Source organism: Perognathus longimembris, chromosome 28, assembly GCF_023159225.1.
Source record: "Perognathus longimembris pacificus isolate PPM17 chromosome 28, ASM2315922v1, whole genome shotgun sequence".
Classification (NCBI taxonomy): Eukaryota; Metazoa; Chordata; class Mammalia; order Rodentia; family Heteromyidae; genus Perognathus; species Perognathus longimembris.
The window spans coordinates 14,367,838-14,380,905 of NC_063188.1; the positions used below are offsets into that span (position 1 = coordinate 14,367,838).

Below are 13,068 nucleotides of genomic sequence, written 5' to 3' on the forward strand. Positions count from 1 at the left end.
GTCATGGATATATCTCCAACATGTAAAGAAAGGGAGCTTGACTATTTGTAGACTTTTAGCAGAACATTTGCCACTATAAATGTGCTCTACCTGGAATGGTTTATTTCTGCACCATGATGTTATTTCATCACTTGAATATTAGAACAAAATATAGTCCTCTTTCCCTTTAGTTGGAAATTTCTTTGATATATCTTCTCTTTACCTTCACAGATACAGCCAAAAAGCGGCAAGAAATGGAATGAAGAATCAATTCAACCTCCATGAGCTGAAAATGAAGGGACCTGAACCGGTGGTTAGTCAAATCATTGACAAATTGAAGCACATTAACCAGGTATGTGATGAATTCAACCAAAGTGGAACTGGCAAAAAAAAAAAAGTGACAGGTAGAAAGTTTTTCACTTTTTTAACTATGTGTAAGCTTCCAGAGAGGCAGCTATTACTCATTCTTGTCAAAGTGTTTCTCTACTGGAAAGGATTTGTGACCCCCATCTTCTGCTCTACTTTTAAATTATTATGGCAAATCACAGTACGAGAGACAATTCAGAAAAGAGAAGGAAATGATTTCTCACAGTCCCAGCAATCTATTCTAGTTTTACTGAACATATTCTTTCTTCTGTCCAGAAAAAAGCACTTAGTCATTTCTCATAATTGGAAGTCAAGTTTTGTAGATCTTAAGAAAATAATGTTGATTGTACTTTCTCAGTTGCTGTGGACCTTCATCTTAATCATTTGTTGTGGCTGCATAATATTCTGTAGCCCATTCATTGAAATTAACTATGCTGCTTTGCTGAACATTTAAGTCACTTCCAATTTTGTGTCTTCATAAAGAGTGCTTTTTTTCTAATCTTAGGGTTCTTTGTTTTGTTTTTTGCCAGTCCTGGGCCTTGAACTCAGGGCCTGAGCACTGTCCCTGGCTTCTTTTTTTGCTCAAGGCTAGCACTCTGCCTCTTGAGCCACAGCGCCACTTCTGGCCATTTTCTATATATGTGTGCTGAGGAATCGAACCCAGGGCTTCATGTATACCAGGCAAGCACTTTTGCCACTAGGCCATATTCCCAGCTCCTCTTAGGGTTTTTTTTAATCCTGAAAATACTATTTTTTTTAATTCAGAGAACAATTTATGTATTTTTCTAGCCTAACCTATGTAGTGAAAATAATCATACTGGGTCAGAGGGAAAGAGCATTATAAATGCTTGAGTCCAAGTTACTTTCTAGTGAGAATGCATCACTTTTCACTGCCACCCACAGAAGAGGAGAGGTTCCGTTTCACCACACCCTCACCCACTTCTGAGACACTGCCCTGTATAGACATCCACAGATTCCCTGACCTGAACACAGGTTTTTCTTCTCCTAAAGAGTTTAGTAACAAGATACAAATAGAAGTTTGTAGTACCATCTGCTTGTGATTGCTTTGTGGCCACAATAAGAAAAAAATGAAGAAGACCACGTGAAATGCCAGTGTGATGGTATTCCTACCCTGTGATTCATGGATGGGAGGGCCCTGACACCAGAGGCTTCTTTCTATTCGTAGCTTACTAAAACTTAATGACAACTATAATCCTTACAAGGAGAGAAGTTTCTGTATGAAGACATTGCCATGATTTTGTGCATATGCGTGTATCGTGTGTGTACATGCGCACGTGCTCACAGGTTCTGGGGCTTGACCTCAGGGCCTAGGTGCTGTCACTGAGCTTCTTTTGCTCAAGGATAACGCTCTACCACTTGAGCCACAGCTCTGCTTCTGGATTTGGGGTGGTTAATTGGAGAAAAGAGTCAGCCTTTTTTGCTTGGGCTGGCTTTGACCCACAATCCTCAGAACTCAGCTTCCTGAGTAGCTAGAGTTACAGATGTGAGCCACCAGCACCTGGCTATGATTTTGTTTGTTTTTAATTTTTTAATAGATAACTTAGAAAGAACATTTTGGTGTTTCTTTGATCATGTTTGTAAGAGTTTTCTAATGGGATGGATTTCACAACCATTGAATTGTGACAATACTGAAAGGCGTGCTTGGGTATAACTCCTCTGGTGTTTCACAAAATGCTGCACACATAATGAGCACTTTATAAAGGGCTGTCAGTGCAACTGAGCACATCATAATGGCCTTGCTTGTGTAACGGACCCTTCTGTGAAAGGACCTCACTAAGGTCAAGCAATCCTTGCCATTTGACAAGATCAGAGCATAATGAACATGCTTCCCTTGGGGACAGTAATGATACTACTCTCCAAAGTTATTTCAAACTCAATGTGTCTGGATAGCTCTACTCAACCAATGAGATCCCACCACTGATGAATGGAGAGAATCTCACAGCCAATCACTATTGCCCTAATCCTAAGTGAGAGATTCTGTCAAATCTGCCTGGTCAAGACATCTTAAAAAATACCTACTATGGGGGCTGGGAATAGGGCCTAGTAGTAAAGTGCTTGCCTCACATACATGAAGCTCTCTGGGTTCGATTCCTCAGCACCACATATATAGAAAAAGCCAGAAGTAGCACTGTGGCTCAAGTGGTAGAGTGCTAGCCTTGAGCAAAATGAAGCCAGAGACAATGGTCAGGCCCTGAGTTCAAGCTCCAGGACTGGCAAAACAAAAGGAAAGAAAAGAGAAAAAGAAATACCTACTATATGCTCAGCTAGATAGAAATACTATAGTGAGTTGGAGTAGTAAAGACAAGCAGGGAAGGGGCAGTCACAAGAAAAAGAATAAAAAACCTATGGGTAAATCCTACTCAAGAAAAAGGGAAAACTAGATCAGACACAGGTTTCTATGATCCAAGAGTCACTAAAAATCTTTTCAGCAAGCCCTTTTAGTAAGGAATTCAGGCTTTGGATTCAGAGGACCATGAATTCAGTGGTGGATCTAGCCTGATAATATAACCTTAGGTAAGTCACTGAAATTCTTTGACCTTTAGTTCTGAGAGAACTACTATTGAGGGGCTGGGAATATGGCCTCATGGTAGAGTGCTTGCCTTGTATACATGAAGCCCTGGGTTCGATTCCTCAGCACCACATATATGGGAAAAGCCGGAAATGGCTCTGTGGCTCAAGTGATAGAGTGCTAGCCTTGAGCAAAAAGAAGCCAGGGACAGTGCTCATGCCTGGAGTTCAGTCCCTAGGATTGACAAAAAAAAAAAAGAAAAAGAGAACTACTATTGATAATACTAAGAAATATTATTTAGATAGTATTACAGAGCTCTCAAAAGCTTTTTCCTTCCTCCCTCCCTCCCTCCCTTCCTCCTTAGGTGTGATATACGTATACGTAATTGCATCTGTCTGATAATTGCATATGTCTGACAGGTCCTTATTAAGTCATTATAAGGGTTTTGCTAAGGCCTTTCCTTATAGATAGGATTTGCCTTTGAGATTTACCACTTTATGCCAAACTGAATTTGCTTCTCCAAGTTGTATAGGGTTATAGACCTCACTGAGGCCTCTCTTCTTTCCTTTCCTTTCTTTTCCTTTCTTCTTTCAGCCACAAGCTGAAACCTGTTCATAGAGTGGGAGGTGTGTGTGTATAATAGGGAGAGAGAGAGTCAAAATGGAGAAATGATCGTTACAATTATTACTTTTTCTGATCATAAATTAGTATGTGAACATTTTTAGTTTCCATAGAAATATCATTGAGCAACCAATTAATTCTCATTGATAGACAGGTTTTACCTGTTTAAGTGGAGCTGTTAAAATTGGTTGGGCTCCAAACTCCCACATTGACTTTTTAATTTCTCTCATCTGTGTTGCTTTACACAGCGAAAACAGTTTTTCAGACCTTAAATAAAACTAAATTTTGGCTGTGATTCAATGTGACAGTGAAACGCTTTAGAGATGCATAAAGAAGTGCTGCTGCAGCTGATGGTGGTGGTGGTGATTATGATAGTGTGCTATATTTGTATACCACTTAACCATATTTCAAAGGTATTTCATGTTATAAAGAGTAATTGCTTAGGAAAAAAGACCCAACCTGGAATTGTATGTGAGATACAGTACTGTTACAGAACCTTTCTTTTCAAGAACTCATTGTTACCCTTGGCCATTATGTCTTCCTTATTGCTCCTTAACTGGTAAATTTGTGTTGTCTTTTTTTTTAAGCTAAGGAAACTGAGGCAGAAAGCCATTAAAGGCTGTGTAGGCCTGCTGCCAAAACATCCACTGAGTTTAGTTGACAATTCAAACCATCATTCATATATTGTTTCCTGGGCCCTGCCAAACATGTGGATTCACTGCCTACCTTGCTAATTGGCCTAAAGTTTGGGTTATGGGAAGGTAAAAAGTTAACTTGCCTCAGTTCACATATAAGTGTATAAGTGGATGGTGCATGCAAGAGTATAATGTTATTTTCTGACACCCCCCAGCTGTCTTAACCTATAGATCTACAAATACAGACATGTCCATTATCTATGCATATATGCTCATGTGTATCCATCCCATGGAACTGTAGTACAACCATTTATGTACATCTCTCAAAATAACTCTTTACTTCCTTCTTTGGAAATTCTCAGCTGCCTCCTTTCAGATTATGGTTGCAGTTGAGAGCACTGGAAATAACATACCCACTAATGGAATAGAGCAACATTATTTCCATTCTGACAATCTCACAGTGTAACCATGAGAGGAATAGGTTCACAGTCAGTGCTGGGTCTTTTCCTGGGAAGGGTTACAGGTATGGAATGTCTCCCCTCCTTCTCAGCCAAAGATCATGTGGAACATTCTCACGATTGGAAATGAGAACTTAAAAAGAAATCCTTTACAGTTGCTAATTTGTGTGATGATTTACTGAATGATGTTATGAAAAGAATGAACTTCTTTTTTGTTTTGTTTTCGTTTTTCCAGTCCTGGGGATTGAACTCAGGGCCTGGGCACTGTCCCTGAGCTTCTTGTGCTCAAGGATAGCACTCTACTACTTGAGCCACAGCGCTACTTCCAGCTTTTTCTGTTTATGTGGTACTGGGGAATCAAACCCAGGGCTTCATGCATGCTAGGCAAGCACTCCACCACTAAGCCACACTCCCAGCCCGAGAATTGAACTCTTGTAAGGTCTTAATGTCAGTCCTGGAATTTGATTTTTTAAACCAACTTCTGTTTTTTGCTAGTGCCATTCTATTCCAGGCTCCTGCCTGGAGAGAAGACTACATGTAGCAGGAATGATTATAATACATTCTTACCCATATGAGATTGTGGGCCATTGATCCTCTAAACCTGGTTATTTCTTTCTGGATAAAATTTTAGATTTTATTTATTACTATTACTACTAAGCACATTCCTCTTATTGCAGCTTTGACTCAGGAGCTTAACGTGTTACAGGTCTCATTCCCACTGCTGCAGTGCATTTACTATGATGGAAGCATGACCCACAGTGTAGCCACCCATTTTCCAATTTTGGATCTCGATCAACAGTACCCATTCTTATCTGGAATGAGGCTCTAACATAGTTTTGTGAATGACATTTTCTGTCTCTGTAGTGTTCCTTTTAACAGTCTCTGAGCTTCTGAAGACATCATTGCTCCTATGTGTTGGGGATTATTATGGCCTGGGAAAGACTGCCCTTCCACCAGCCTTGGGACAATAGAAGCCCCTCCCACCTTTTGACCTCCACCCCTTGGGAGGTGAACACGTGCGTGCCACCATGATGGGGTTGTCCCGCCCACAAAGGGAAGTTTCGTGATGTCACTTGATGAACGTGACCCCTAGCCTATGACTGACCCTTTGGCCAGCCCCCTTTCTTTCCCGCCATTACTTCTATATAAGTGCCCTTCCATACTAAAGTCTTTGAGACGCATTCCACCACCGCAGCGTGTCCCTGATGCCTTCCTTTTCGCCTCCGCCCTCGGTAACATGTGGGGGGAATTGGGGGGAGGGGAAGCTTCAGCAACCCGTCCTCAACTTAGCGTTTGCCCATGTGAGCACGCCTTTGGCCTTCCGCTGGCGGAGGGCCAGGCTGGGTGCTCTTTCATAGAGTTTGTGGTTACCATTCTCCCCATGGGGGGAGAAAGGGGGTGTCCAGAACCCCAACACTATGGGAAATCTAGCCACTTCTTGTCTTCCCCCCCCCCATTCTAGTTCACGTTCAAATAAAATTCCAGAAATTGCTTTTTTGTGTGTGTCCCTTGTAAACAGTTGAAGGCAGAACAGTCAATACCTGCCCATTTGGTGTCCGTCAGAGCCTTTCATTCAAAGTAGGATAAAGTCTCATCTGTTTGGGATGGTTGAAATGTCCTGCTGAATGGTGGGGGAGTGGACAAGATGGCCTCTTAGGATTCCTTCCAGCCGTGTGATTCTGTGATTTGTGGCTCAAGGTCAGTATTTCACGCAGCACTCCCTTGTGAACATGTTTTGTGACTTTATTCTCTGTTCTGCTACTGTTTAAAAACACTCTGTTCCCAGGTCACTTCTTTCCATTTTGTAACCTCTGATCTTTTCACAAGTTCTTCTCTTCCCACCAGTCTTGCAGCATAGGCAAATGGAACTTCACCATGCCCTTCCCCCAACCCACTTCTTATGTTCTTCTGCCTTCTTCTCATTAGGCTAGGAAAATATTAAACTTTTTTTTTAAGTTTTAAATGTATCGCTCCCTAAGCTTCCCTTATCCAGAGCTGCATAGATGACTTGTGTTTCAATCACCATGTGATTCTATATAAATAATATTTCTGCCATATTTGCAGAGCACAGTTCAGTTCTTAAAGCTCTCTTGTGTACATTCGAGCAATCTCTCACAGTGGCTCAGAGAGGAAAGCAAAACAGGCATAATTTCTATATTTACTAGGAGAAATTGCAGGCTAGGTTAGTGGTGGACTCCAGCTCTAGCAGTTTCATTCTCTGTACTTTTCTTCTGCTTCTCTAAATACATGGCATGTATGTTGGTGGAACACATATATGAAAGCATAGAAGCCCCTTGATTTGTGGTTTGACAGATTGCAAGTACCTAATATAGTCATGTGTGTGACCTCAAACTCTAAAATCAGCACCAAAGAATGATTAAGCCCTATTTTTTGTTGTTATTTTCCCAATCCTGGGACTTGAACTCAGGGCCTGAGCACTGTCCCTGGCTTCTTTTTGCTCAAGGCTAGCACTCTACTTCTTGAGCCACAACGCCACTTCCGGCTTTTTGTGATTAATTGGTGATTGTCTCATGGACTTTCTTGCCTGGGCTAGCCTGGAAGCGAGATCCTCAGATCTTAGCCTGCTGAGTAGCTAGGATTACAGACCTGAACCACCCGTGCCTAGTGTAAGCATGGTTTCTATTAGTTGGCTGATTCTTGCTTGTTTGTTTACCAAATTGCAGTCCGGGTAATTCTTAGAAAGCTAGTTAACCAGGTTCTATGGTATAGAAATCAAGGCATTTTGTAGCATTAGTTTGATAAACTTTCTGTGAACTCTCTGCTTCATACAATTATGTTCAATGGTGAAAGAAAAAAATGTAAATGTAGAGCAGTCAGTGAAATGTCTGCACATCTGTCTCCCTCTGTAAACACTGCTAACATATTTCTAAGAAGCCTATTAGACTGTGGTAAAATGAGGAAATGAATTTTTAATAGAAAGTTAAAGTTTTTAATAAGTTATTTAGTGAAGTTGGAAAGTAATAGGGAAGTACACGGGACATTTCTCAGCATGGTAATTAAAAAAAAATCTTTGAAGTGGATCTCAGACACAGTAGAAACACCCCAAATAATCTGTTTTTACTCACAGTGAGTGAGTGAACTAGTGAGAATCATAAAGCACTGACGTAGTCCAATAGTTGCTAGAAAATACTAATCTGCCAATATTAATATAAAATTTCTTTTATAAAGGGAATTTTGTAAGTCAAATTTAAACTAAAAGCTGGGTACTTTTGCCTGTTATCCTACTACTCAGGAGACAGAGATCTAAGGAATATAGTTCAAAGCCAGCCCAGGCAGGAAAAGCCCATGAGATTCTTAGTTCCAATTAAGTAACAGAAAGCCAGAAGTGAAGATGTGGCAAAAGTGGTAAAGCACTAACCTTGAGTGAAAAAGCTAAGGGACATAGCCCAAGCTCTAATTAAAGCCCTGGTGCTGGTACACATCCACACCAAAATAATTAAAAACCTTCCATACATGAAATTATGCTCTGATGTCTATCATACTTTTTCACATACAAATAGTATGGCAAAACTCTAGTGATACACCTTTCCTCTGTGTGTTTATGTGTGTGTGTGTGTGTGTGTGTGTGTGTGTGTGTGTATATGTATGTATATATAATAAATGTTAACAAGAGCCAAGAGCCAATGAATTGATTTCTGGGTCACAAAGGGACAATGTGAATTATCTTTTAATACCACACCTAGATTTTATAGAGCTAAACATCATTTCATGAAGCAAAAGGGAATTAGCATATACATTCCAAAATACAATTATCATTTTAAAAATCTGTCATTTTGCTTCATAGCCTGAAAAATAATTAAAATGTCCGGTGGCTTTGAGGAGCATGTGTTTTTAATATCTTAATTACTACGTATGGTTTAATAACACTGCATCAAGAAGAATTCCCAAGTATTTTTTATTAAATTTTTGAAAATGATTATTTGCTGTATTTAGAATATGCAAGACTAAAGGTAACTTAAATTGGGTCATGTATTTTAGTTCTTGAATATTAAATTAAATTATTCCAAATTGGAATATGAGTCTAGATTGCAAGCCTGTGTGTTATTGGTAGCATTGTTTGTGGTCATCTTGATTGAACAATAGAGGAAAATATATTAACTTTTTTATTACTGTACTGTACTCTTTTGTAATGTTTTTTTCATTAAACTATTGGAAATGTTAGCTATGGATAGACTGGATTCTATGAAAAGGGAATTCTGGCAAACTATATAGGCTACGGGATTTACAAATAAATATATTTCTAAATGATCTATTCTGGGGCTGGGAATATGGCCTAGTGGGAGAGTGTTTGCCTCGTATACTTGAAGCCCTGGGTTTGATTCCCCAACACCACATAAAACAGAAAAAGCCAGAAATGGCACTGTGGCTCAAGTGGTAGAGTGCTAGCCTTGAGCAAAAAAAAAAAAAAAAAGAAGAAACCAAGGACTGTGCTTCAGGCCCTGAGTCCCAAGCCCCAGGACTGGCACAAAAAAAAAGATCTATTCTGTCCGTTACCAAATGTAGCAGAATATTTTATTAATTTTTTTGTGTATGTGGCTGGGGAATCAAACCCAGGGACAGGATTTTAATAAACAGTTACAAATGGTTGCTCTCTGTCCCTATAAGTCTTTATTATAGGTTGCATACATGACAGACACCCACATAGATATGTTTAAATAGTATTCTAGAAGTTCAGAGATAACTTTTCAGTCTGATATATTCATAAATATGCATCTCACATTTGAACTATAAGCACCTTAAATGTGGGGTCATGTATAGATACTTTTTTGTTTTTTTTTTTAAATTATTTTTTTGGTCAGTCATAAGGCTTGAGCTCTGGGCCTGGTGCTGTCCCTGAGCTCTTTTGTTTAAGGCTAGTGCTCTACCACTTTGAGCCCCAGCTCTACGTTCGATTTTCTGGTGGTTAATTGAAGATAGGAGTCTCACAGACTTTGCAGCCTAGGCTGGCTTTGAACTGCGATCCTCAGATCTCAGGCTCCTGAGTTGCTCGGCTTAGAGGTGTGAGCCACAGGCACCTGGCTACTTTTTCTTAAAATTCTTACAGCAGCTAGCACAGTATAATTGATCTGCCAATGAAAAGGACTCAATCTTTGCTGCCCTTAATTTATTTCTGAATTCAGATATGATTGAAGGCACTTTTCTCCTCAGTATTGGCCAGTTTCTATAGTTATATCAATTCAGACTCATAGAGTCTAGTGTGATTTTATAGATCTGACAAAGCCAAGAGAGAAAGTCATACTATTAGTAAATGATGATTACTGGAACTAGGAAATAAACGAACCAATGTCACGCCTCTGCTTCCCCAGACCCTTGTGTAATGTGAACATGTTGCAATCCACAAGTACATTTTCATATGCTGTTAGTGCTCTGGATAGTGATAGAAATCCATACTTTAGTAGTTCATCTTTGGAATGAAAGGCTTCATGGCAGAGGGCATGAACTTGCTACTTACTTATCTCTTACTATAGATATGAACTAGATTTGGTCGTAACTACTACATCTCACTAGATCTCACGACCCATCACCTCTTTAAGCCCAATGAGCACTTGATGCTCAGGGTGGGATGCTCTGATAAGATCACTGAACCAAAAGCAAGCAGAGCCAGCAGGGTCCATTGACCCACCGGAGTCACGTGACTCCAATGTGAGGGTGTGTTCACATTGAGTTAGTCATCCTTTCACTTACGCCCTGGATCTCAATTCCTCCACCTCCCTGGATCCCTTACAATAATACATCTTCAGCCTCCTCCCTCCTTCTAGAATGGCAAAATTAGCATTCTATTAGTCAGTGGGCTTGTGTGCCAAAAAACGCAGTTGTTGAGGGCAATGTATTCTGATTGCGTTCCTCAGTGAACGTGGGAGAGGTGCTGTGGGGGTTGTTCTGAGTCTCTCCTTCCCATTTGAACCAGAACAGTGTGAATTTGAAAACTCTTTGGATATTGATTGCACTATGAAAGTTCTTCCCTGAATGAATTCCATTTGCAAAAAGAGTATTAAAAAAATTGCCAATCCTGTGCCTTGAACTCAGGGCCTGAGCATTGTCCCTGGCTTCTTTTTGCTCAAGACAAATACCACTTGAGCCACAGCGCCACTTCTGGCCTTTTCTGTGTATGTGGTGCTGAAGAATCAAACCGAGACTTCATGCATGCTAGGCAAGCACTCTACTGCTAAGCCACATTCTCAGCCCCCAATTTTTTGTTGTTTAATTAAAAATAACATAACCCTCTCAGGCTGCTCTGAAAGCTAACATTAGAGGTTTAATCCCATGTAAGCCACATCCTCATTTGAGCATTCATTGAATGACTCTGCTAAATACTAATGGTACATAACAGAGTCACAAATGTCCTCACAGTCACTTCAGCAAAGCTCCTAAAATGAACTGTTGGTCAAAATGGAGCCCAGATTGGAGAGTGTGAATGGCTTGGTGATAGCACTAGTTCTATTGGAAGTGGTAATGGAAGGCCCGTGTTCAGAAGGTCTTCTTTGAAACTGATGGTCAACACATTCAAGTTTCCTTGCCTATGCCTTAGGATTCTGACAAAGTGCAGTGGGTGAGAAGTACCAGACTCTTGTACTGAATTTGTGTGTGTGTGTGTGTGTGTATGTGTGTGTGTGTATGCTAGGCACTGTCCCTGAGCATCTTTTGTTCAAGCTAGTGCTGCTCTACCATTTGAGCCACAGCTCTACTTCTGGTTTAAAAACAAACCAACCACATAAGCATTTCACAGGCTTTCCTGCTTGGGCTGGCTTTGAACTACATTCCTCAGATCTCAGCCTCCTGCAAAGCTTGGATTATAGACATGAGCCACTAGTGCCTAGTTTAGGTTGGGGTTTGTTTTGTTTTGTTTTTAGTATACAGAGCAGATACCCTTGGCCTTGGATGGCAGCTGTCCCATATTAATTGACCTGTTCAATGTTTGGTTCCTGGTATGCTCATGGTTTGGTTCCTGTGTTATTAAGCTCATGGTTATTTGACGCCTAATCTTTAATGATAAATCCATTTTAATATATTGCCATGGATATTTCCATATTCTGTATGGACTTGTTTGTACATTGTGGAGATAAAATAATAATTGCTATCAATCTTAACTGTATGCTTTCCTTAGATAGCAGCCACAGTAATGTCATATAGCCACAGTTAAAAGTATCTCTACCAGAATTCCATTTAATATCCTAAGTGAACACTCCACTGTCATTCATATGCACTGGACTTAAGGGTTTTAAAGTGTGGTCTTTTTTCTGAGTCACTCAGTGTCTATATTTTTTCCAAATCATTACTTCACAGGATATTTGGTATTATGGATAAGAATCTGACAAGAGCACAAAAACTTTTGTGATCTCTCTCTCTCTCTCTCTCTCTCTCTCTCTCTCTCTCACACACACACACACACACACACACACACACACACACACACACACACACACAATCCAGGGCACTGAGAAGCCTTATGGTTATTTTCATGATGTCGCTGTCAGTAAACCTTGGGGCACTGGAATGAATAGAAGAGCCACAAACTGGAGACATGCATGCACAATTCTTAGCCTTACTTTACACAGGGGGCAGAGTTAGATTGTGGAAGTCTGAAGTCAAGGATCTAGTATCCTATTTTAGCAAAATTCTAGATTCATGGAGAGCATGAGTTCTCAGCAGCAAGGAGCCACTGTGGACTCTCACTACAGATGAGGCCCTTTCTCCTTGGGTGTGTGAATGTGTGTTATGGATCTGAGGAGTGGCAGGAACATGGTTTATGAGAGTCCAGTCATTTCTTTCTGATGAGTACCAAGAAATGTTGGCAGTGTGATCTTCTAGTTCCATAACTATGGAGCTAATTAGTTAATTAGTTAGGCCTGAAAAATATTTTCTTAAACTGAAGTCAGCTTGGAGAAAGAACTTTCTCTGTTTACTTTGTACTTTGCCCTTGTTGCCTAAGATTTGTTTGTTTTTTTGTTTTTTTACACTGTCCCTGGCTTCTTTTTGCTCAAGGCTACCACTCTACCACTTGAGCAACAGTGCCACTTCTGGCCTTTTCTGTTTATGTGGTGCTGAGGAATTGAACCCAGGGCTTCATGCGTGCTGGGCAAGCACTCTACCACTAAGCCACATTCCCAGCCCCTCTTTCTTGATTTTGTTTTATTATTTTTTTGCCAGTCCTGGAGCTTGAACTCAGGTCCTGGACACTGTCTCTGAGCTTCTTTTGCTCACAACTAACACTCTACCACTTGAGCCACAGTGCCACTCATGGCTTTTTCTGTTTATGTGGTACTGAGGAATCGAACCCAGAGCTTCATGCATGCAAGGCAAGCACTCTACCACTAGGCCACCTTCCCAGCCCTATTTTATTTTTATTTATTTATTTATTTATTTGGCCAGTCCTGGGCCTTGGACTTAGGGCCTGAGCACCTTCCCTGGCTTCTTCCCGCTCAAGGCTAGCACTCTGCCACCTGAGCCACAGCGCCCC

The 13,068-nt window shown here is 40.5% G+C and overlaps 1 protein-coding gene and 1 non-coding gene across 2 annotated transcripts in view; one reads left to right on the plus strand and one right to left on the minus strand.

The window, feature by feature from the left end:
* Gpc3 (glypican 3) overlaps positions 1–13,068 on the plus strand; it is a 393,667-nt gene that overhangs the window by 287,646 nt on the left and 92,953 nt on the right. Inside the window, exon 6 of the mRNA XM_048335774.1 lies at positions 211–331. Within this exon, the coding sequence (XP_048191731.1) occupies positions 211–331 (121 nt within the window). The remainder of the gene's footprint in view (positions 1–210; positions 332–13,068) is intronic.
* On the minus strand, positions 5,285–5,414 carry LOC125344405. The gene has a single exon (XR_007209528.1). It is a non-coding gene; the product is annotated as a small nucleolar RNA SNORA1 (small nucleolar RNA).